The 26871-nt window shown below is 47.4% G+C and overlaps 1 protein-coding gene across 1 annotated transcript in view; it reads left to right on the top strand.

Annotated features, from left to right (window-relative positions):
* Nucleotides 1–26871, top strand: part of PKD1L1 (polycystin 1 like 1, transient receptor potential channel interacting) — an 884746-nt gene that overhangs the window by 420648 nt on the left and 437227 nt on the right. The window contains exon 22 of the mRNA XM_075316120.1: nucleotides 9382–9603. Coding sequence (XP_075172235.1) covers nucleotides 9382–9603 — 222 coding nt within the window. The remainder of the gene's footprint in view (nucleotides 1–9381; nucleotides 9604–26871) is intronic.

The raw sequence follows: 26871 nt of genomic DNA, 5'->3' as shown, positions 1-26871 counted from the left end.
TCTTTGTCTCATCTGTCCATAGAATACTTTTCCAGAACTGAGCTGGCTTCATGAGGTGTTTTTCAGCAAATTTAACTCTGGCCTGTCTATTTTTGGAATTGATGAATGGTTTGCATCTAGATGTGAACTCTTTGTATTTACTTTCATGGAGTCTTCTCTTTACTGTTGACTTAGAGACAGATACACCTACTTCACTGAGAGTGTTCTGGACTTCAGTTGATGTTGTGAACGGGTTCTTCTTCACCAAAGAAAGTATGCGGCAATCATCCACCACTGTTGTCATCCGTGGACGCCCAGGCCTTTTTGAGTTCCCAAGCTCACCAGTCAATTCCTTTTTTCTCAGAATGTACCCGACTGTTGAATTTGCTACTCCAAGCATGTCTGCTATCTCTCAGATGGATGTTTTCTTTTTTTTCAGCCTCAGGATGTTCTGCTTCACCTCAATTGAGAGTTCCTTAGACCGCATGTTGTTTGGTCACAGCAACAGCTTCCAAATGCAAAACCACACACCTGTAATCAACCCCAGACCTTTTAACTACTTCATTGATTACAGGTTAACAAGGAAGACGCCTTCAGAGTTAATTGCAGCCCTTAGAGTCCCTTGTCCAATTACTTTTGATCCCTTGAAAAAGAGGAGGCTATGCATTACAGAGCTATGATTCCTAAACCCTTTCTCCGATTTGGATGTGAAAACTCTCATATTGCAGCTGGGAGTGTGCACTTTCAGCCCATATTATATATATAATTGTATTTCTGAACATGTTTTTGTAAACAGCTAAAATAACAAAACTTGTGTCACTGTCCAAATATTTCTGGACCTAACTGTACATATATATATGCAAAAAGGAGGGGAGCCAGCACTGCCTATGAGTGGCATGCAACAATGAGAAAGTAAAAAGTGTAAAATTCACAAATTCATTCCTACTGTGACAGTTCAATGAGATTTTTGGCAAATAATTGATCAATGATTTGAGCCCCCCCCTGCCCCGTCACGGCAAATCTCTATAAGGTGGGTCCTTACACTATATTTATAATTTATATACGTACCACAAGGTCTCGTGTAATGCGCAGGACCGTATAAGAACATCACCTACCTGAGAAGAGTCTGTCAGAACCGCTCCCATGCTGCAAGGGCTGACAACTGCGAGTAAAAAAGGGGCAGTCCAGGTGCCAGCGTGTGTGGCAGAACCACACACACCAGCACAATGTCAGAACTGGCCCCCACAGTGCCAGACCAGCAAACATGGATGAAGGGCGGAACAGCCCCAGGCAGGTGGTGCTTAAGTAATAATGCCTATGGAACAGGAGGCGGTGGCTGTGTGTGAACAGGCACCAACATAAATTTTGATGGTAACAGAAGGAATTTGCAAACCACACTGGGTGTGCACGGCAAGGTGGCGGTCAACCACCGACCATCTAAACGCAAAAAGGAGGGGAGCCAGCACTGCCTATGAGTGGCATGCAACAATGAGAAAGTAAAAGGTCTGGCACTGTGGGGGCCAGTTCTGACATTGTGCTGGTGTGTGTGGTTCTGCCACACACGCTGGCACCTGGACTGCCCTTTTACTCGCAGTTGTCAGCCCTTGCAGCATGGGAGCGGTTCTGACACTTCTCAGGTAGGTGATGTTCTTATACGGTCCTGCGCATTACACGAGACCTTATGGTACATATATAAATTATAAATATAGTGTAGGGACCCCCCTTATAGAGATTTGCCGTGACAGGGCAGGGGGGCTCAGATCATTGATCAATTATTTGCCAAAAATCTCATTGAATTGTCACAGTAGGAATGAATTTGTGAATATTACACTTTTTACTTTTTCATTGTTGCATGCCACTCATAGGCAGTGCTGGCTCCCCTCCTTTTTGCATATATATATATATATATATATATACTAGCTGTACTACCCGGCTTCGCCCAGGTTAATAAAATAGTCTATCTCTGTCACTTTCCCTGTCTGTCTCTTTCCCTCTCTTTCCCTGTCTGTCTCTTTCCCTCTCTTTCCCTGTCTGTCTCTTTCCCTCTGTCTCTTTCCCTCTCTTTCCCTGTCTGTCTCTTTCCCCTCTTTTTTCTGCTGGGATCATGACGGAGCCGGTGTACGCTGGTAGCCATGATACACATCGCGTAACTATAGGAAGCACTTCTCTTAGTTACCCAATGTGTATCATGGTTACCAGCGTACACCGGCTCCCGGTACACATGTGCAGGGAGCCGGCATACGCTGACGCCTCGCCCGCTCAGCCCCGCTCCAGCGTACACCGGCTCCCGGTACACATGTGCAGGGAGCCGGCATACGCTGACGCCTCGCCCGCTCAGTCCCGCCCCCGGCACATGTTGCCACGCTCGGACCCGCCCCCGGCGGCCCCAGCATGGGGGATGGAGCACGATGGGGGGGTGCAGCATGGAGGATGGAGCACGATGGGGGGTGCGCAGCATGGGAGATGTAGCACGATGGGGGGTGCGCAGCATGGGGGATGGAGCATGATGGGGGGTGCACAACATGGGAGATGGAGCACGATGGGGGGTGCGCAGCATGGGAGATGGAGCACGATGAGGGCTGCGCAGCATGGGGGATGGAGCACGATGAGGGGTGCGCAGCATGGGGGATGGAGCACGATGGGGGGTGCTGTTATGACCCAGAACCATGGAAGACCACCAAAAATCATTGTCAAAAGGTGACAAGAGCATTGGCAACTAATCTGGCCGCCATCCCCTTACTAACCATCACAACTAGAAGTAGCCGAGGGGTGAACTAACATCCTGTGCACCGCAAACCCAGCTAGAGAACTCACTATTCTAAAGGTAGGAAAGATGAATAACTCTCTACCTCAGAAAATAGACAAGAATAGCAAGCCCCCCACATTAAAAGACTGCGGTGATATAGGAAAAACACAATACACAGATAGATGACAGGATTAGCAAAAGGTGAGGCCCCTGCTGACTAAAATAGGAAAGGACAGGAAAGGGACTGATGGTGGCCAGAGAAAAACCCTGCAAAATACCAACTTCCTGATAGTACAAAAAGGCCCTCAGATCGCACTATCTCAACTCCGTCCTATACCAGGTGCCCTTGTCATACCAATGTACAGAAAACAAGAATCATAACAAATTCAACAAGCCACAAACACATGGACTCAAAGGAGCTATACTCCACACAGAACTGCAGGGATTTCCCCAACAATCCACTGAGGGGGAAAATCCCTGCATGCAAATAAACTGAAAACAACCACAGCAAAAGACAAACCCAGATAAGCAAAAGAACCAGACAATAAATAAAGAGCAAATACTTATCTGGGATAGATGTGGTGTAGAACAGGATGAAGCAGGCTGGAGATACAAAGAACAACTGACATCCGGCAACAGCCTGCAATCAGACCAGGATTTAAATACGCAGAGAGTTAGCAAAGGAAACACCCATTGCACAAAACACCTGGTCCAAGTCCAAACCATTCCTGGCCACCAGAGGGAGCCTCCCAGCAGCCAAAACATAACTAACATTCACAACAGGGTGCGCAGCATGGAGGATGGAGCACAATGGGGGGTGTGCAGCATGGAGGATGGAGCACGATGGGGGGTGTGCAGCATGGGGGATGGAACACGATGGGGGTGCGCAGCATGGGGGATGGAGCACGATGGGGGGTGCGCAGCATGGGGGATGTAGCACGATGGGGGTGCGCAGCATGTCGGATGGAGCACGATGGGGGGTGCGCAGCATGGGGGATGGAGCACGATGGGAGGTGCGCAGCATGGGGGATGGAGTACAATAGGGGGTGCGCAGCATGGGGGATGGAGCACGATGGGGGGTGCGCAGCATGGGGGATGAAGCATGATGGGGGTGCGCAGCATGGGGGATCGAGCATGATGGGGGGTGCGCAGCATGGGGGATGGAACACGATGGGAGGTGCGCAGCATGGGGGATGGAGCACGATGAGGGGTGCGCAGCATGGGGGATGGAGCACGATGAGGGGTGCACACCTCCCCCCAAAACACACACACACACCGCCACACGCGCACCGCACAACACACCACACACACACTGGGAACCACAAACACCGCCCTACACAGACACCCACACACACACAGACAATGCTGCACACACACAACACACAAACACCGCGGCACACACAAATATATGCACATACCGCACAACACACACATTGCACAAAACATACCTCCCCCAAAACACACACACGCACCCCCCACACACACTCCCATACAAACCGCACAACACACACAGCACCACACACACACAACGCTACAGACACATTGCTCCACAAACAATGCAACACACAACGCAACACACAAACAACACCGCTCTCACCACCCCCCACCCAGACAACACCCAGAACATTTACAGCGCCCTACACAAACACTTGGCAACTACATACAACATCTATATATATATATATATATATATATATATATATATATATATATATATAACGAAAATCATACATTAACTACACAATACGTAAATTCTAGAATACCCGATGCGTTAGAATCGGGCCACCTTCTAGTATATATATATATATATATATATATATATGCACCAATTTTCTTAGTAAATATATTTATGAAGGTGCTATTGACATGAATGTCTGCAGCAACTCATTCAATCCACAGAGGCAAAGAACTCAAACCATAGATGTCCATAAATAAGCTATGTATTATAATGAGAAATGACACAGAGAGAAGTATTGAACACGAAGAAAAAGAGATACAAAAAGGCATGGAAAGTAATTATACCAGTTAAAAAATCTATCTAATTAGAAAGCAATCATGCAACTTTGTGAAAAATAATATCAGCTGCTTTAACTGATGGCCTTTAAAAACTTGTCTCATTACTTAGTGCCATACAAAAAACATCTCATGATGGGTAAAACCAGTGTTTCAAGACCTTCACAACCTAATTGTTGCAAAACATACTAATAGCATTGGTTACAGAAGAATTTCTAAACTTCTTGAAGATTTCAGTGAGCACTGTTGTGGCTATAATGCAGAGGTGGAAAGAACATAATTTAACCATAAATCGGCCATGGCCAAGTGTCCCTGCAGAATCTCAGAGAAAGGAGTAGAAATAATTATCAGAAGAGTTGTTCAAGGACCAATGGCCACCTTTGGAGAACTGCATTAAGACCTGGAATCAGCAGGTACAATTGTTTGAAAAACATCCAATAAGTAATGCACCTCCATAGCCTGCATGCACGTTCACCACACAAGACTCCATTGCTGAACAAAAAGCATAGTGAAGTGCATTTAAAGTTTGCTCATCAACATTTAGACAAGTCTGTGAAATTCTTGGAGAATATGATCTGGTCACATGAGACGAAAAGGTAATTCTTTGGATGCCTTAATACAAACCATATATGGGCACTGTCCCAAAAACATCATACCAACAGTGAAGTTTGTAGGTGGGATAATCATGGTCTAAGACTGTTTTTCAGCACACAGACCTGGAAAACTTTATATAATTGAAGTAATGAGGAATGGACAAATGTACCAAGACATTCTTAATAAAAATCTGTTCCCATTTACCTGGATGATGAAGATGAAATGAGGGAGGCTATTTAAGCAAGACAATGATCCCATACACACCACCAATAAAGCTCTGAATTGGTTTCAGAAAAAGAAAATAAAACTGCTAGAATGGTCCGGCTAATCCCTTGATCTGAATCCAATAGAAAATTTGTGCAACTGAAGCTCAGAGTTCATAGAAGAAGCCCAAAGAAACTTCAGGAGTTTTTCTGGAAGAATGGACCCAAAATCACACCTGAGCAATGCATGCAACTAATTTCTGCATGCTGTAGACATCGTGAAGCTGTCATCACCAATGAAGGCTTTTGTATGAAGTTTTAAATAAATTTCAGTAAGCGTGTTCAATATTTTTTCACTGTATCATTTCTCATTATTACACATCACTAAATTTATGAACATCTATGGTTTTATGTTGTCTTTTGCCTGTGTGGATTGGATGCATTGTTACCGACATCTGGTGATCAATTCACGTCAATTGCTTACAATACTTACTGTATTTTTCGCTTTATAAGACGCACCTGATTATAAGACGCACCCCCAAATTTGGTGAAGGAAAAGAGATTTTTTTTTTAATGTTAAATGGGGTCCGTCTTATAATGCCAGTGTCCATCTAACAAATCATAAAGGGTATATGTCCCTCATAGCCCCCCATCCTAAAATTAGCCCCCTTAATCTGGATATGGCCCCCTTATATTGAATATAGCCCCCTTGTGCTGGCACACGTCCCCCAGTGATGCCACATGTCCCCCATTGATGGCACACGTCCCCTATTGCTGGCACATGTCTCCTATTGATGGAACACAGCCCCTATTTATGCCACACTTGCCCCTGTGCTGGAACACGTCCCCTATTGCTGGCACATATCCCCTACAGCTGGCACACATCTCCTACAGCTGGCACAGGTCTCCTATGGATGGCACACATCCCCCTGTGCTGCCCATGGCCCCCTATGGATGGCACATGTCCCCCTGTGTTTGATATGACCCCCTATGGATGACACACCTCCCCCTGTGTTAGATATGGCCTCCTATGGATGGCACACCTCCCCCTATGTTAGATATGGCCCCCTATGGATGGCACACGTCCCTCTGTGTTAGATATGGCCCCCTATGGATGGCACACATCCCATTGTGTTAGATATGGCCCCCTATGGATGGCACACCTCCCCCCTGTGTTAGATATGGCCCCCTATGGATAGCACACCTCCCCCTGTGTTAGATATGGCCCCCTATCGATGGCACACCTCCCTGTTATGATCCGGAACCATGGAAGACCACCATAAATCATTGGTAAAAGGTGACAAGAGCATTGGCAACTAATATGGCCGCCATCCCCTTACTAACCATCAACATTAGAAGTAGCCGAGGGGTGAACTAACATCCTGTGCACCGCAAACCCAGTCGGAGAACTAGCTATCCTAAATTATCCTAAAGGAAGGAAAGATGAATAACTATCTGCCTTAGAAAATAGATAAAGAATAGCAAGCCCCCCACATTCTAAGACTGCGGTGATATAGGAAAACACAATACACAGATAGATGATAGGATTAGCAAAAGGTGAGGCCCTACTGACTAAATAGGACAGGATAGGAAAGGGACTGATGGTGGCCAGAGAAAAACCCTACTAAAATCCAAAAACCTGATAGTACAAAAAGTCCTCAGATCACTAGATCTGAACTCCGTCCTATACCAGGCGCTCTTGTCATACCAATGAACAGATAGCAGGAACCATACAAATTCAAGAAGCAACAAACACATGGACTTATAGGAGCAATAGTCCAAACAAAGCTGCAGGGAGCTTCCCAGCTAAGCAACTGAGAGGGAAGATCCCTGCATGCAAATAAACTGACAATAACCACAGCAAATGACAAACTCAGATAAGAGCAAAAAGAACCAAACAACAAATAAAGAGCCAAGCACTTATCTGGGGTAGATGTGGTCTGGAGCAGGATGAAGCAGGCTGGTGAACAAAGAACAACTGACATCCGGCATAGCCTGCCAGCAGACCAGGGTTTAAATAGGCAGAGAGTTAGCAATGGAAACGCCCATTGCTCAACACACCTGGTCTCTGTCCAAACCATTCCTGGTCACAAGAGGGAGCCTCACAGCAGCCAAAGCATAACTGACATTCACAACACCTCCCCCTGTTTTAGATATGGCCCCCTATGGATGGCACACCTTCCCCTGTGTTAGATATGGCCCCCTATGGATGGCACACCTCTTCCTGTGTTAGATATCGCATCCATGCTGCTGCCTATAGTAAAATTAACTCTTTCCTTACTTTCTCCAGTGCTGTCCTCCCTCGTGTCTCCCTCCGTGCTGCTGAGCTCCTCCATTTCCTGGTTCTCGGTGCCGGTCATGTGATCGGTACAACAGAGTGATATCATCTCTGTGTGCCTGATCACAGTGGCAGGAGGAGACCAGGAGATCAGTGCTGGAAGAGGTAAATAAAGAGTTTTTTATTTTTACTATGGGCAGCAGCATGGGGCCGATATCTAACACAGGGGGGGCATGTGCCATCAAAGGGGAAGCAGGCAGATATAATATGCACCGCTGCCCCAGCCCATCACCGCAGTGCGGTTTCAGCACCACAGTGATGGACAGTGGCAGTGCATATTATATGAGCGGGAGCAGGAGATCTAACGCTGCCTTCCTGCAGCTTTCACCAGCCCCCAGCAGCGCTCCAGAGCTGCCCCCACCTCTGCTGAACTCTAGTATATATATATATATATATATATCTATATATATATATATATATAGATATATATATATATATATATACACCCCCCCGTATATTCGGATTATTATAAGACGCATCCCCTACTTTCCCCCAAAATTTGGGGGAACAAAAGTGCATCTTATAAAGTGATAAATACGGTACTTAAATAATTGTCACAAGGAAATTTCAAGCGAGCACTCCCTTTTGGCTAGTGGTGCTCGTATCATAGAGTGGCATCCCAAAGTATCAGTAACACAAAATCAATACTCACATTTCTTTATCTCTTCTTCCAAAATGTACTTTCTCAAAAATTTTAGTCACAAATACATTTACTGATGCTTAAAAAATTGGTGACATGCTTCTCCCACTGTGTGTGGGTACAGTGGCATGCAAATGTTTGGGCACCCCTGGTCAAAACTACTATTATTGTGAACAATTAAGCAAATTGAAGATGAAATGATCTCTAAAAGGAACAGGCCTCGCCGTGGTCAACCAAAGAAGTTGAGTGCACATGCTCAGCATCATATCCAGAGGTTGTCTTTTGAAAAGAAACATAAGAGTGCTGCCAGCATTGCCTCAGAAGTTAAAGGGTGGGAGGTCAGAGGTCAGCCTGTAGGTGCTCACACTACCAACCTGATCAACTTTATGCAAAGGAGATATGTTGTACTGCTTGAGGCAAATGGTCACACCAGTTACTGACTGTTTTTCTGATCCCTCCAAAACCCCAAATATTGTAAAATTGCACATTTTAGAGTGGTCTTTTATTGTAGCCAGCCTAAGGCATGCCTGGGCAATAGTCATGCTGCCTAATCAGCATCTTGATATGTCATGCCTGTGAGGTAGATGGATTATCTTGGCAAAGGATTTAGAGACAGATTTAGACAAATTTTTAAACAATATTTGAGAGAAAAAAGCCTAGAGTTCAGCTCATGAAAAATGGGAGCAAAAGTATGGCATTTGTATTTTTGTTCAATATATATATGTAATACAGGGTTGGGTCCACATATTGAATTTTGCCCTGGTGTCTAAAACTAACCCTGATGAGATGTGCCCTGATGACACAAGCTTCATTTTATTGTTATAATTTTACTTTGATAATATAATAATATCAATTTTCATGTTTTTAGGTTCCATTGGAGCTGTGCTGTAGTATCTACCCATGAGCAATTATGCTTTAACTCCAGTGTGCCAAATCCCCTCCATACAATTGATGCTGTTCTCACTTTTCCTACTGATCTGCTTAATGATAGATATGATCAGTTTCATTTTACCTTATTTGTGTCTAATAGAGATCGCAAATCTTCAAATGCTGAAACATTTCTATCCATCAGTCACAATACCAACTATAGGTAAGTATAGAAACATTACGAAAACCGTGCACTATGTTTTTTCATTGATATATATACTGTGTATATTTTTTGTACTTAGGGTAGATGGATATATACTGGAGATCAAAATTAGAGAACAATGTATGATCACTTGCTTTTTTCAGAAATAATGTAATCTACGTTGAGCAACTTTTGAAAGTTTTTTGTAAGGGGTACATCATGCCACTAGAGCAGTCTTTTACAAAAGATCCAAAGTTTATCAACATAAAACTTTTATTTTGTCCAAAACATGATGATCATAACTAGAGAACAACAATGACTGTAACACAGAGAAAGATTATAACTACATTTTCTGAAGGTAGCAACAGTCACCGACTAGAAAGTGTACAGGCCTTTTCTTTCAATTACTTCAGCACATCTGCGGCCACAGAACATCACTAGTAACTCACACTGTTCTGATGTGATTTTGGTCCACTCTTCTTCCAGTCTCTTCCATAGTTCTTTGACTGTTGTGGTTTTCATGGCCATAACTTTGTCACCAAGGAGAGATTTTCCATTAGATTTAGCTCAGGACTCTGGGCTGGCCATTTCATAGTTTCAATGCTTTCTGTTTCAAGGAACTGCTTTACTAGTTTTGTTGTGTGACAGGGGGCATTGTTCTGCATGAAAATTGCTGGCTGATTGAGAGATGAAAACAAATATGGAACAACATGTTGTTGAAGAAGTTTCTGATAAACACTTGTATTCATGCTGCCATGTAGATGTATGAGAGGTACAACTCCTGCTACAGAAAACATTCCCCAAACCATGACACTTTCACTACTTTTCACTGACTTCTTAACGCACTTTGAGTTCAGTCTTGCCCAGTTTGTAGACAAACATAATGTTTCCTATCAGATCCAAATAAACGAAACTTGATTTGATCACTAAAATGAACTGTGGACCACTTCTCTTCTGTCCACACAACATGCTCCTCACCAAAGGTGAATCTAGCCTTTTGATTCTTTCTGAAAATGAGAGGCTTGGTCACTGCAGAGTGACCAAATGCTGTTAAACATTGTGAAACTGTATGACGAGACAGATCCTTACCCTGTTCAGTGTTGAACTGGCAAGCAATCCCAGCTGCAATGTTGAAATGATTACCCATGGATAGTGTCCGCATTATCCTGTCCTCTCTTGCATTTGTCTTTCGAGTGTGGCCAGCCTTCTTGAGCGACTAGAAAGAGTTTGTGATGTTGTAAAGATGCAATATTATTGAAATCACAGACTTAGAATGACCAACTGACATTGCTCTCCCTGTGGACTACGTCGGACTAAAGATTTTTTTATAATAAAGATGGAGTCTCTAAAATGTTTTTGTTTTATTTAAAAAAAAAAAATGCTCTATGTGTTGTTGTTTTTTTTACTGCTTACTAGAAATTCATGGTGGCCATGTCTAATTTGGCGTGACATCATGAATTTCAGGCTTAGTTCCATCTGAGAATACAAAGCTGGTATTAACCCCTTTATTACCCAGCGGGAAACTGCCATGAGGGCTGCTGGATAAGCCGGATTAAGCACCTGGAAATGGCGCTAAGAAAGAATACGCCATTTGCAGGGGCGGCTGCGGGCTGCAGTTTTTAGCATGGGGGGCCCATAACGCTTGGGCCTTAGCACGCTGAGAATCCCAGCCTCAAGCTGCCTAGTTTTACCTGACTGGCGATCAAAATATGGTGGGAGCCTACGCATTTTTTTTTTTAATAAAAAAATAAATAATAATGGGCTTCCTTTTATTTTGATTGCCAGCCAAGGAAATGACATCATACCTGGAAAGAGACCATACATTCTGGCATCTTCCTTTGTTCAAGCCCAGAGTGTATGATGGGTTAGTGGATGTGACCATCTGAGCAATACTTCATGGCTGTCCCCTCCTCTATAAGCTTTATGGCTGTGTGCAGTTCCTGCCACATATGAATGTATGGGTCGGTATCAGGTTATTCCAACAGGTAATCACGATACCCATTCTCTGTGCCGGTGTCTGTGATTGCCTGACATCATAGTACTGTAAAAGTAAATCATTAAAAAAATTACATAGCACTCTGCAGTATTTTTGATTTTCAGCAAAGATAAAGCGGACGGTTATGGGCTGCCACCCCCATCAGCCTGGCTTTACCTTCGCTGGCAATCAAAATTCAGAGAAGTCCAATATTTTTTTAATTATTTAAAAAGGTATTTAAAAAAAAAAAATTGCATTGGCTACCGCTACCTATATTTTGATGGCCATCCAGGTAAAACCAAGCAGTGGGGGGCTGGAATCCTCAGCACAAGGTGGCCCAAGCGGTCTGGGCCTCCTCTGCTGCAAATTGCAGCCCCCAGCCACCACAGAAAATGGTGCATTCATAGAAGCCATTTCCAGGCACTTTACCCTGCTTGTCTAGCAGCCCTGATGGCGGTGGCACGCTGGGTAATATTGTGGTTAGGGCCAGCTTTGTATTATCAGCTGGTGTCACTAAATTAGTCATGGCCACCATGAATTTCTAGTAAACAGTAGAAAAAAACCACAACACATAAATCCTTAGTCCTGCCCTGAAGCGCTCCCACTGGAAATGAGAGAGAGCGTCAGCAATGGAATTCTGAACACCCGGCACATGGGAAGCAGACACAAAAGCATTCACCGACAAACAAGCCAGAACCAAACGCCGGAGAACATTAACTACCGGGGCTGAAGAAGCCGATCTATTATTAATTGCCAAAACAACCCCCATATTGTCACAGTGAAAATGTATTCTCCTATTACAGAACCGCTCCTGCGATAAAGTGACTGTCACCAAAATCCAAAAAAGCTCTAACACCACCACGTTTTTTATCAAACTTGACAACCGCCATCCCTCGGACCACTGTGCTGCACATCATTCCCCTCCAAAATAGGCACCAAAACCATGACACCCAGATGCATCCGTGAACAAATCCAACTCTGAATTGTCAGTTTGGGGGTCCATCAAAAACGACCGGCCATTGTACTCCTCCAAAAACTTCCCCCATACCACCAAGTCTGCCATAACCTCCGCCAACAGCCGAACATAATGGTTCGGTGACACCGAGCCAGACATAGAACTGGCGAGACAACGGGAAAACACCCGCCCCATTGGCATAACCCAGGACACAAAATTAAGCTTCCCCAGCAAGGATTGCACCTCCCTCAAGGTGAGCATCTTAACCTTCAGTGCCCAGGCCACCTCACCTTTAAGGGCCAACACCTTTTCCATCGGGAGCTGAAACTCCTAGCCCACAGAATCAATAACAAGACCTAAAAGTGAAATACACATCGCAGGGCCCTCAGTTTTGCCCAGCGCCATGTGGACGCTGAAATGCCCTGCCACCCTCTCTATCAACAACAAATTATTATGGCAGACCAACGATTCACACAGACCATCACAGAAAAAATCGTCTAGGTAATGGATAACTGACTCCAAACCGGAAACGTCTCTCACCACCCATTCCAGAAAAGAACTAAAGGATTCAAACAATGAACATGATAGCGAACAACCCATAGGAAGGCATCTATCAACAAAAAAAGGCCTCTCCCAAAAACAACCAAGCAGACGAACACTGTCAGGATGGACCGGCAATAGACAAAACACAGATTCCACATCCGTCTTTGCCATCAGGGCACCCCTACCGCAATGCCTCACCCACCTTGCCGCCTCATCAAATGATGTGTACACCACACAGCACAAATCCGGGTCAATGCCATCATTGACAGACCCCCCCTCGGGTAAGACAAGTGGTGAATTAGCCGAAACTTATTCGCTTCCTTCTTGGGAACCACCCCCAAAGGGGAAACCACCAAATCCGGAAAGGGCGGGGTGACAAAACGACCCACCATACAGCCCAAAGAAACTTCCTTCTTCAACTTTTCCCGAACCACCCCCGGATACTGACATGCAGACTGAAGGTTTTTCAGAGTCCTCTGCCTCTGAAAAACCAGAGAGGGAATACTCAAACCTGCCCCAAAACTGTCGATCAATAATGCTGCCACCTCCCATTTGGGAAACCTATTTAGATATGTATTAGGAGTCCCTGACTTGTTCTTATTCCTACTCTGCCTGCTGAAGCACTTAAAGGCCCCGTGAGAAGTCCTGCTACAGTGGGAACAGAGGTGCTTAAACCTGCAATTTGTCCCGAATTTGCATTGGCCCTCATTAATTTGCCAGTACAAAATGGCTTCTGAGATCCCACCTTTCCTGTGGACCCTCCACCTGACTGTTGTCCTGAATTCCCTCCACTTTGGACTAGAGCCCCGGCTGTCCCATGAAAGGACTGCCCGTATCTCGTGGGGGCTATCACCAACAACCATAGGCCAATATCCTGCTGGTCCCATCGAATGGATGGGTGAATGGCCTTTCGATGACGAAATTGTTAGTCATTGTGCAACCAGGCCTGCCCCCCATAAACTCTATATGCCTCCCCAATCCAATCCATATAGCAGAGAAGGTGTGAACAATTGTCCGCCGCCTTTTTTCCTATAATGCTGGCTAAAATGGCGAAGGTCTGTAACCGATTTTTAAAAGTTTGCGGGATCAAGCGCCACCGGCGCTTTCCTCATCCTCCTTCTTCTTGTCATCCCTTTTGTGCTTGTCTAAATTAAATTTTTCCAACGGAAGCGGAATTTTTTTTTGACATATTCGTCCTTCCAAATTTTTTCCCTGACCTCCTGTTACGTCACCGCCGGAGTCTGCTCCAGCGACTTCTGCTCTGATCGCCAGGCAATGCCGTGTTCCTGCCGTGGATGGTGATGGGAGAGGAGTCAATGCCAGTGGGGGGCGCAGGCTCCGATCATCCACTGGGCTGGGTTAGCTTGGGATCTGCAGTACCGCTGGCTGACTGTGGGTGGCATGTGTCTTCCAGCTGAACTTGCCAGCATTCAGCTACAGCCAATGGGAAGACACCACACCCTTCTTATTCCCCCTCCTGTCACATGACCACTGCCAGAGATAGTTCTGATTTTCCTGGCTCCTGTTACGTCCTATTCTGTTGGTTATTCCTGTGTGCTGACTTCTGCGTGTTTTCTGACTACCCTTCTGCCTGCTGTTTATGTACCTCACTATCCGATCCTGATTTGATCTCTTCTACGTTTGCTGACTACGGCATTGCTTGCTGATTCTGTCCCTGTTCCGCTATTCCTGGTTTGACCCTGCCTGACTACTACTCTCATCGAACTGCAGCCTTCCACAGGTAGTGATCTCCAGTTCCCTGTGTAATTCCAAATCCCTGTAGAGGGGTTAAAGGGTTTCAGGGTTCTGGGGGTCCTGCTTGGTGAGTGGCTTCCCTCTAGCCTCCTCTTTACAGCCCATCTGAGTCTGTGGATCCAGGCAGGTGTTACAAACAGACATATACCTTGCCCCGCACCTTTTCATCCAAATGAATCCTATCAGTTTCCTTGTCTGTCTTCGCAGAAACTGAAACAGGCTCCACCACTCTGCCCAGGCCCACCAGCCCGACTGCTGCCGCACCTGCACCCATAACCCCTGGAACTTGCCAAGCCGAGAAACATCCCTTATCGCCCTGTTACCCTCCAGGCAGGCTAACAACTCCCTAACCCCCAACAAAACCTCCGCTACCCCAACCTGACTTACTTGTTCCACCTGTCCCAGTGATCCTGACACCCGTTACCGTCTGACTAGGCAAAATACTAGGAAAACAGACTGGAAAAGGAGACAAACAAGACATGGAACCATTCTCACCAAGCTGCGCAAGAGCTGTGATCCTGCCAGTTGAAAATCCAGAGTCTTGCCACCTGTCTGGGCCAACTAGTCGACCGACTTCCTGCTGCTGGCTGTCGCCGCTTCCTGCAAACAAACAGTGAAGATTACCTCAGATCAGCCTGTACCGGGCTTAATCCAGACAAAGCCCATCCAATTAACCCTGGAACCGAACCCGCGGGCTGCAGGTGCGCCGAGGACACCACAGACCCGAATCTGGAAAGGAGCCCTGGATGCTTTGGGAGACCGCTGTCGCTTCAGAGCCAGGCTGCCCGACCAGTACATTGCCAGATTGGCCCACTGTAACACCAGAGATTTGAAGCTGAGGAGCAGTGGCAAGCCCTGCCCCCAGCAGAGGCTGAGGCCTTTTTACCGCTGCCGACATCGGCCGTGCCTGTGAATTCCTCCTGGGGTGGGGGGGGCTCCCACTGCCAGTCTGTCGACTCACACCCAGAGAGACATTAGAGGGGCTTCTACACCGACGCCGAGGCCGTGCAAGCACCACGCTGGACAGCCCAGGGTCCAGCCAGGTCCTACAAGCAGGGCGATCCTGCCCCTGCGCTGCTGGAGACCCAGGCGCTGCGCGATAGAGTTGGTCTGGCAGCCGGGACCTGCGATGGGACCACTCCTGTGGCTGAGATGAGGAAGCCACTGCCGCATCTGGAGAGAAACACGCCGGCGGCCTCGACATGCAGGAAGGCTCTGTCTGCCTCCTGGCTGTACAAGATGTGGCTGCTGCAGCACTACAACCCAGAATGACCCTGAAATGACCGTCCAGCAACCCGGAAGGATGGAGGCGGGCCTCCACCTGCAGCTGCTCCCAAAAACCGTCCATTGACGACACAGTAAGCACGAGGGGCGGAATGGTTGGGAAGACAATCCCCAGGGAAACGCAGGTCAAAGAGGTCCCTCCGCCCCTCATATACCCCAACAGTCCCTTGGTCCCCACCTCCTCTGGGTCACCTACCCCCCAACTAAAGTCATGCCGGCCTCCACCCACCCACGGGGTTTGAGTTCTGGCCATGTACTTTAGGGCTTTTTCCCTTTCACATTGTTTGTTGCTGTCTATTTATTTGAGTCTTTGCAATCAGTTTTGTCAGACAAAAGTCTGACACTGTGGCCCGAATTGTCATATATGTTCTTTCTCTGGATTGCATAAGGGTCGCTTTACACGCTACGACATCGCTAAAGCGATGTCATTGGGGTCACGGAATTTGTGACGCACATCCGGCCGCGTTAGCGATGTCGTTGCGTGTGACACCTATGAGCGATTTTGAATCGTTGCAAAAATGTTCAAAATCACTAATCGGTGACATGGGGGTCCATTCCCAATTATCGTTGCAGCTGCAGGTACGATGTTGTTCGTCGTTCCTACGGCAGCACACATCGCTATGTGTGACACCGCAGGAACGAGGAACCTCACCTTACCTGCGTCCGCCGGCAATGAGAAAGGAAGGAGGTGGGCGGGATGTACGTCCCGCTCATCTCTGCCCCTTTGCTTCTATTGGCCGGCCGCTTAGTGACATTGCGGTGATGTCGTGGTGATGTCATGGTGATGCCGAACGCACCTCCCCCTTGAGGGAGGGAATGTTCGGCAGTCACAGCGATGTCGCAGAGCAGGTATGTGCGTGTGACGCTGCCGTAGTGATAATGTTCGCTACGGCAGCGATCACCATATATCGGCTGTACGACGGGGGCGGGTGCTATCGCGCTCAACATCGCCATCAAATGCTAGCGATGTCGTAGCGTGTAAAGCGGCCCTAAGAATTAAAAACATTATCTATCTTTCATATAGGGCTGATATTTAACCAACTGAATCTAATGGGATAGGTGTTACGCTCACCGAGGAGCGGCGAGCGTCCGGAGGTGGACCCACTGGACCGTGCACCGGACTCCCCCGAGAAGGCGACCAGCAGCGAACCCCTATACAGGGACTGTGCGGCGCCTCCCCAGAAGGCCTAAATGCACAGCAGCCAGGAACCGGTAGTAGGAGTCTCTGTAGGGCCAGGTGTAGCAAGGTTGTGACGTCCACAGCCGGCAGAACACGGAAAGATGTTCACAGCAGGTGACGTCCACAGCAGGTACGGTACAGATAATGTCCACGGCAGGTAGGGCACGGTGACGTCCACTGTCGGTATCAGGGGTGACGTCCACTGCGGGTATGGCCGGTGACGTCCACTGCGGGTGTGTATAGATAGTGTCCACGGCAGGTATGGGACGGTGACGTCTACGGTAGGTATAAGTGGTGACGTCCACAGCCGGAATGGTATAGATGGCACTACGGTGAGACACAGGATTAGAACCAGGTATCAAATGCACGGATATCAAATAATAGCACAAACGGATCTGGACACTGGCAATGCACTAATAGAGGCGTTGCTCGGGCGCCTGCTGCCGGGGGAGACGAACCTAAATACCCACTAGGCAACAGGTGACCTCTGAGGTCACTTCCAGAAAATGGGACATACCACTTTAAAAAAGGGGGCATGGCCTCGCGCGCAGCCTAGAGTCACTTACAGCAATTCTGTGTGAGGAAGAGACTGCAGCAGGCCTGGGAGTGGGAGCAGGAGTGCATGTGGGAGCCATGCTGGGACTGGGCAGATGTGAGGGAGAGCTCCCCCCCCGGGGTCTGGTGGGACCAGGCATTACAGTACCCCCCCCTGAAGCCCCCTCCTCCTCAGGAAGCTCCGGAGGAGACGAGGAGCATCCACGTCCTCCACAGGTACCCACGTCCTCTCCTCAGGACCGAACCCCTTCCAGTCTACCAGATAGTAGGTTTTACCTTGGACCTCCTTAGCCGCAAGGATGGCTTTTACCTCATAGACGTCATCATCACCAACAGGAGGAGGCAAAGCCCCAGGATCACTGTGGAAACGGCTCAGGACCACCGGCTTGAGGAGGGACACATGGAAGGAGTTCGGGATGCGAAGTGTCGACGGCAGCTTCAACTTGTAGGACACCTCATTGATCCGTCGGAGCACTTCAAAGGGACCAATGAAGCGGGAACCCAGCTTGTAAGACGGCTGTTTCAGGCAGACATACTTAGACGAGAGCCAGACTTTATCTCCGGGTTGAAAGAAAGGAACATCCAGACGGTTCTTGTCAGCGTGTTTCTTCATGCGGACAGAGAACCATTCCAGAGTCGACTTGGTCTCAGCCCAGACGGCGGAGAAGGACCTCATGAGGTCATCAGCTGCAGGGTTGCCTGAGGAACATGTCACAGGGCACGGCACTTTGGGTCGCTGTCCATACACCACCTGCAACGGAGATTTAGCAGAGGACTCACTTTCATGGTTGTTATAGGAGAACTCGGCCCATGGAAGCAGTTTGACCCAGTTGCAGTGGTGTTCGTCCACGAAGTGGCGGAGATAGTTAGTCAGGACTTGGTTAATGCGCTCCACTTGCCCATTGGACTGAGGGTGGTAGGCAGAAGAAAAGTTCAATTCCACATCCATCATCTTGAAGACTGCTCTCCAAAACCGAGCGGTGAACTGGACCCCTCTGTCGGACACGATATTGAGAGGCAAGCCGTGAAGCCGGAAGATATGTTGAATGAATAATTCAGCAAGAACCGGAGCAGACGGTAGCCCGGAGAGTGGTGTGAAGTGGGCCATCTTGGAGAACCGGTCCACCACCACCCAGATGACTGTGCAGACAGACGATTTTGGCAGGTCCGTGATGAAATCCATGCCGATATGTTGCCATGGAGCGGATGGTACGGGTAAAGGAAGCAAAGGGCCCGCCGGAAGAGTCTTCGGGACCTTGTTCCAGGCACAGGAGGAACAGGATGAACAAAAGTCCTGGACGTCTCGATGTAGCCCTGGCCACCAGTAATATTGGGATATCAATTGCAGAGATTTCTTTTGACCCACGTGACCTGCTATTCGGGAAGAGTGTCCCCACCGGAGTACACATTCTCTATCGACCTCAGCAACAAACGTCTTACCGGGAGGAAGGTGGTGCATGTCAACTGGTGCCGCCATTAGCTTGGAAGGTTCAATGATGTGCCGAGGTTCATCTTCCTGATCCTCTAACAGGAATGATCGAGACAGCGCATCGGCCTTCAGGTTCTTCTCGGCTGGACGGAAATGCAGAACAAAATCAAAGCTGGTGAAGAATAATGACCATCGGGCCTGTCGGGGGTTTAGCCTGTGGGCTGTCTGGAGATATGCCAGATTCTTGTGGTCAGTATAGATGGTAACTGGATGCAATGACCCTTCCAGCAGGTATCGCCATTCTTCCAGGGCCAGCTTGATTGCCAGCAACTCACGGTCTCCGATTGAGTAGTTTCGTTCTGCTGTGGAGGAAGCCTTAGAAAAGAAGCCACAGGTTACTGTCTTACCCTCTGACGTTTTCTGTGTAAGAACCGCACCGGCTCCGGATGAGGAGGCATCTACCTCAAGGATAAACGGCTTGTTCGTGTCGGGTCTGTGTAAGGCTGGAGCAGAAGCGAAGGCTCGTTTAAGGGACAGGAACGATTCTTCAGCTTCCAGGGTCCATTTCTTTGGGTTTTCCCCTTTGCGAGTGAGAGAGGTTATGGGACGCACCAGAGACGAGAAGTGTGGAATGAATTGCCGGTAATAGTTGGCGAATCCCAGGAATCGCTGGATAGCCTTCAACCCTTCCGGACGGGACCAATTCAGTACAGCTGATACCTTATCGGGGTCCATCTTCAGGCCGTTATCAGAGACTATGTGGCCAAGGAAGGGTAGCGAGGTCTGCTCAAACAGGCATTTCTCGAGTTTGGCGTAAAGGCGATTCTCTCTCAATCTCCGCAGGACAAGACGGACATGTCTTCGATGGGTATGCAAGTCCGGAGAGAAGATAAGGATGTCGTCCAAATACACGACTACACAGGTGTATAGAAGATCACGGAAGACGTCGTTCACGAACTCCTGGAAGACCGCCGGAGTGTTACTGAGCCCGAAGGGCATCACTCGATATTCATAGTGCCCATCCCGAGTGTTGAACGCAGTCTTCCATTCGTCCCCCGACCGAATGCGGACCAGATTGTACGCACCCCGGAGATCTAATTTGGAGAAGATCTTGGCACCTTGAAAGCGGTCAAACAGTTCCGGTATCAGGGGTAGCGGGTATCTGTTCTTCACCGTGATCTTATTCAATCCGCGGTAGTCAATGCATGGCCGTAGACCCCCGTCCTTTTTCCCCACAAAGAAGAAGCCCGCTCCGGCAGGAGAGGAGGATTTTTTGGATGAAGCCTCGTGCTAGATTCTCCTTTATGTAGTCAGACATGGCTTGGGTCTCTTCTCGGGACAGAGGGTAGATGCGCCCACGCGGAGGGGTTGTCCCGGGGAGCAGGTCGATGGGACAATCGTAGGGTCTGTGTGGCGGCAACGTCTCAGTCTCCTTTTTGTCAAAGACATCGGCATAGGCCCAATAGGCAGGGGGTAACCCGGGAAGGGTGAGCGGTTCAACGGGTCAGTGCGGAGGATGCACTGGTTTCAGGCAGTTGCTGTGGCAAGACACACCCCATTGCAGGATGTCTCCAGAATCCCAGTCCAGTACTGGCTTGTGCGACCGAAGCCAGGGTATTCCCAGTAGTAGGGCATGCGTCATGCCAGGGAGTACGTGGAAGGCGATGGTTTCAGAGTGTAGTAACCCCACTTGCATAGTACAGTTCTCCGTGATGTACCGGATGGGTTCGGATAGCGGTTTTCCATCCACGGAAGAAAGACTGATGGGGGTAGCAAGACATCGGACAGGAATCTGGTGTAGGTCCACCACGGATTGTTGGATAAAGTTCCCGGCGGAGCCTGAATCCAGGAACGCATGCTCTGACAACCGGATGGAACCACAGGACAGGGATACAGGTACATGGAGAAAAGGAGAGGACTTGGCATGACCTAGGGTGGCCTCTCCGATAGACCCTAGGCTCTGTAGTTTCCCGGCTTTACTGGACAGTCTTGAATCAGATGTTTGGCACTTCCGCAGTAGAAGCACTTTCCTGCCATTCTCCGATTCCTCTATCGCAGTCTGGACTCACTGACGCGATCGACCTCCATGGGCTGATGTGGAGCAGTAGGCCGGGTGGGGGGAGGTGACATCGGCCTTTGGAAGGTGGGCGCAAGGCGCGGGATTTTTCTCGCCCGGGTGACTTCTCTGGCACGCTCTTGGAAGCGGAGATCAATACGAGTAGCCAGAGAGATCAGCTCTTCCAGGGTGGTAGGTACATCCCGGCCGGCCAGTTCATCCTTGATTTTACCGGATAACCCTTCCCAGAAGGCAGCTACCAAGGCGTCATTGTTCCACTTGAGTTCGGAGGACAGAGTGCGGAATTTGATTGCATACTGTCCCACGGTGAGATTCCCCTGGTGGATTCTCATAAGCGAAGAGGCAGTAGACGAGAGACGGCCTGGCTCATCGAACACCTTACGGAAGGTGGTCAGAAAGACAGACAGGACTTGAACGGTCGGGTCATTCCTCTCCCAGAGCGGATTCATCCAAGCCAGAGCCTGACCAGTCAGATGAGACATGATAAATGCGATTTTTGAGCGATCAGTCGCTCGCTGCAGCGGCGACAGCTCAAAGTGCAGGGAGCACTGGTTTAAGAAACCGCGACACAAACGGGAATCCCCTCCATACATGGGTGGGGAGGCCAGGCGGGAAGGAGACATGCATGTCGATAATCCCGCTGAGTCGGGGGTTGTTGAGGAGGCCGGATTCTGCAGGGTGTATAGACAAGAATCCACAGACGCCATGTCTGGGCCTCATGTTGGCGGGACATGTTCCTTCTGTAGTTCAATTAATTGGGAGCCGTCAGAGGATCCGGAAGTTTGCATGGATGCCAGACGGGATTCCACAGACTTCATGTGAGCCACTAATCTTGCTTGGGTCTCGCGTTGGCGGGAGAGTTCCTGTTGCAGGTCAGTCAGCGGGTTAACCTTGATCCCGGCAGAGTCCATGGCCCGAGCAAACTGTTATGCTCACCGAGGAGCGGCGAGCGTTCGGAGGTGGACCCACTGGACCGTGCACCGGACTCCCCCGAGAAGGCGACCAGCAGCGAACCCCTATACAGGGACTGTGCGGCGCCTCCCCAGAAGGCCTAAATGCACGGCAGCCAGGAACCGGTAGTAGGAGTCTCTGTAGGGCCAGGTGTAGCAAGGTTGTGACGTCCACAGCAGGCAGAACACGGAAACGGCACCGAAGATGTTCACAGCAGGTGACGTCCACAGCAGGTACGGTACAGATAATCTCCACGGCAGGTAGGGCACGGTGACGTCCACTGTCGGTATGAGCGGTGACGTCCACTGCGGGTATGGCCGGTGACGTCCACTGTGGGTATGTATAGATAGTGTCCACGGCAGGTATGGCACGGTGACGTCCACGGTAGGTATAAGTGGTGACGTCCACAGCCGGAATGGTATAGATGGCACTACGGTGAGACACAGGATTAGAACCAGGTATCAAATGCACGGATATCAAATAATAGCACAAACGGATCTGGACACTGGCAATGCACTAATAGAGGCGTTGCTCGGGCGCCTGCTGCCGGGGGAGGCGAACCTAAATACCCACTAGGCAACAGGTGACCTCTGAGGTCACTTCCAGAAAATGGGGCATACCACTTTAAAAAAGGGGGCGTGGCCTCGCGCGCAGCCTAGAGTCACTTACAGCAATTCTGTGTGAGGAAGAGACTGCAGCAGGCCTGGGAGTGGGAGCAGGAGTGCACGTGGGAGCCATGCTGGGACTGGGCAGCTGTGAGGGAGAGCTCCCCCCCCGGGGTCTGGTGGGACCAGGCGTTACAATAGGTGATTAATATCCTAGTAGTGGTAAAAGCCTTCAGTAGAGATGAGCAAACTCGAACAGGAAAGTTAAATGTTCTTACCAAACACAGGTAAAATATATCTTTGTACCGTGTTAGCCAGTAGAGATAAGAAAAAGTTTGTTCAAAAGAACTGAGAGTCCTCAGTAGTTGATACCTTTTAATGGCTAACTGAAAAGATGGTAATAATAGCAAGCTTTCGAGACTACTCAGGTCTCTTCATCAGGCATGGTATAACACAAAATCTGAAGCGTCACATATTTATACACAACAGGACATAGAATAGTGCAGTAAAAAAACAACCAAAAAAAACAAAAAACAAACAAGTTATGTGAAGCAGAACTATTACTATGGCAAGGGGGCAAACTGTTGTAGCCATAAATATTGCTGCAGTTCAGTGTAAAAGTTTTATTGTCCTCTGATTGGGGTGTCTGGTCCGGGCTGTGATGCCCCCAGAGGATCTGAGGAACACATTTCTTAATTGATGTAAAAAGACATGAATCCATGTGACACATTCATTCGTGCTCCGAATGTCTCAAAGGTCATCATAAGTTTGTATTCCCAGACTCTCCTGTCTCTTTGGGATTTCCTTTCAATGCCAGCAATTTCATGTCAATGATGCTGTGGTCTGGGTTACAAAAATGTTTGGCCACAGGTAGATCCATCCTTTTTCTCTAATTGTGTGGCGGTGAGAATTCATCATCCTTGTCCTGAGCTGTTGTCCTGTCTCCCCTACATACAGACCCCCAGTTGGACATTTGGTACATATAATCAAGTACACCACATTAGTTGTGGTGCAGATGAAGGTACCTGTGATCTTGTAGTCCTGATGTGCTCTGGGAATCTTTAGCTTGTCAGTTGTCAATATAAATGGACAAGTCTTACATTTTTTCTGGTTGCAGGGAAATGTTCCTGTTGTTGTTTGGAGAGGATAGGGAGCTTCTGACAATGATGCTTCTTAGATTCGGGGGCTGCCTAAAACACAGAAGTGGGGGGTCTGGAAAAATAGATTTTAATTGGGCATCTTTTTGCAGTAATGGTTGTAGTTTGCGTGCTCTTAACACATCCAGATTTGGATTGTAGGTGATTACAAGAGGTACCCGGTTGTTTTCTTCTTTAGCTTTATAATGTAGGAGATGGTTTCTTGATATTCTGGTGGCTCTTGCAATCTGGTTTTCAATTGTTCCTGGGTGATAGCCTTGATTCAGAAAGGTCTTTCTGAGGCCCTCAAGGTGATTGTCTCTATCTATAGTATTGGAACATATCCGATTGTACCTGATGGCCTGACTGTACACTATAGAGTTTTTTATGTGTTTTGGATGAAAACTGTCCAATTTCAGGTATGTTGGACGGTCTTTTGGCTTCTTGTACAGGGATGTCTCTATTTCATTGTTCCGTAGTTTAATGATGGTGTCAAAAAAGTTGATTTCAGTGCAGGAGTAGTTGAGTGTTAGGTTGATGGTGGGATGAAACTGATTAAAGTGTTCATGGAAGGTCTTCAGCTGTTCCTCAGACTCTGTCCAGATGATTAAAATATCATGTAACGGTAGTAGGTCAGAGGCCTAATAGGACAAGAGGATAAAAAGTCACTCTCAAGCTTGGCCATGAAATGATTTGCATATTCTGGTGCCATTTTGCTTCCCATTGCAGTCCCAGTCTCCTGTAGATATATGTTATTGTCAAATGTAATTATGGGTGAGGATGAATTTTGTAAGTTTCACCACAGAATCGGTATCGATTCCTGTATTTTCCAGGAAAATTTTGCAAGCATTTAATCCATCCTGGTGTGGAATATTTGAGTACAAGGATTCCACATCCATTGTAGCAAGGATAGTTCCCTCTGGTAGAGGACCTATTGCTGATAGTTTTTTTTCAGTAGGTCAGTAGTGTCCTGGATGTAGCTGGTTGTATCCCTTACCAAGGGTTTAAGGATACCCTCTACTCATCCAGAGACTTGTTCGGTGATGGTGCCTACACATGAAATGATGGGTCTTCCTGGATTTCCAGATTTGTGAATTTTGGGAAGCATGTAGAATGTGCCTATTCTTGGACTCACTGGTATCAGTTCATCAGTTGTTATGGATATGTCAGGCAGACAAGAGGCCAACTTGTTAAGTTCCTTGTAATAGTCCTGTGTAGGGTCAGACTCCAATTTTTTATAGTAGTGTGTGTCCATCAGTTGTCTGTGTGCTTCCTTCATGTACTCTGATTTGTTCATCTTGACTATTGCACCCCCATTGTCTGTAGGTTTAATGATGATTTCTTTGTTGGTTTTCAAAGATTTTATGGCCCTTCTCTCCTGGGCACTGATGTTGGATAGTTGCCTCCTGTGTGTGTCTAGGATAGTGGATTTTACCAAATGTCTAAAAGTGTCTATATAGTTATCCAAATGAGGGTTGCGTCCAGGTGCAGGTGTCAAATCTGATCTTTTCCTGGTTGTCAAGATCCATCTTCCTTCAGTCTGGGTGGATTCCAAATCATCTGCATTGTTAAAATATTCCCTCAGGCGTAGTCTCCTGAAGTAATCTTCCATGTTGCTGCAGAGTTCAGTTTTGTCTAGAGCTTTAGTAGGACAAAAGGAGAGTCCCCTAGAAAGCACAGCAAGTTCCACTTTATTGGGTTTTTACATCAATTAAGAAATGTGTTCCTCAGATCATCTGGGGACATCACAGCCCAGACTAGACACCCGAATCAGAGGACAATAAAACTTTCACACTGAACTGCAGCAATATTTATGGTTACAACAGTTTGCCCCCTTGCCATAGTGATAGTTCTGCTTCACATAACTTGTTTTCTTTTTTTTTTTACTGCACTATTCTATGTCCTGTTGTGTATAAATATGTGACTCTTCAGATTTTGTGTTATACCATGCCTGATGAAGAGACCTGAGTAGTCCCGAAAGCTTGCTATTATTACCATCTTTTCAGTTAGCCATTAAAAGGTATCAACTACTGAGGACTCTCAGTTCTTTTAAACAAACTTTTTTTTAGCAAACACAGTGTTCGAGTTCAGAGTTTATGTTTACTAACTACTCGAGTGAGCATCGGTGTGCTCCAGTACACTTGGTGCTTGACCCAGTGTGAGCCAGTTGCGTTGTTTAAATGGCTCCTACTGGTGCTAAAAACAATGCTATCAGATGTAGTATGTACAAAAAAACTAATTAAAAATACTGACGTTTCTTTCTCGGAAGTGATATGTGTATGGCTGGTTGTATGTGGGAGGAGTCCCTAACTGCCCAATCAGTGACTTCCATTGGTGTTCAGGTCAAGTCTGGGTCCCAAACTGAACTGTATCGAAAGTCCAGCTGAACCCGCCGAATGTAACTTCAATGGGTCCACTCATCTCTAGCCTTCAGTGCACAAGCTAGCCCCAATTTCTCTATTCCAGGTACTAGGTACTATTGCTGCTTTTTAACAACTATTAAAAAACAGGATTTCTAGTAGTCACACTATGGCATAGTCATTGTCCAGGGGAAAAACCCACCATTCTTCATTCGTCATATGTTGAGAAAGGGGGGCCAGCGAGTGGCATGCATAATATAAAAGTGCAAATTCACAAATTTATTCCAACTGTACAATAATACAAAATGAGATTTTTAGCAAATAATTGATCAATTCTTTGAGCCACCCCTGCCACTTCATGGCAAATCTCAATAGGGGGGTCCTACTCTACATTATGTATTTCATGTGCCATGCGGCCTCCTAGATAAAAAAAATAATTAAAAGCAGAACCATATTGAAGCAAACATACCTGTAACCTATATGT

This window comes from Anomaloglossus baeobatrachus, chromosome 6, assembly GCF_048569485.1.
Source record: "Anomaloglossus baeobatrachus isolate aAnoBae1 chromosome 6, aAnoBae1.hap1, whole genome shotgun sequence".
Taxonomy (NCBI): domain Eukaryota; kingdom Metazoa; phylum Chordata; class Amphibia; order Anura; family Aromobatidae; genus Anomaloglossus; species Anomaloglossus baeobatrachus.
This window is presented reverse-complemented; position numbering and strand designations above follow the sequence as displayed.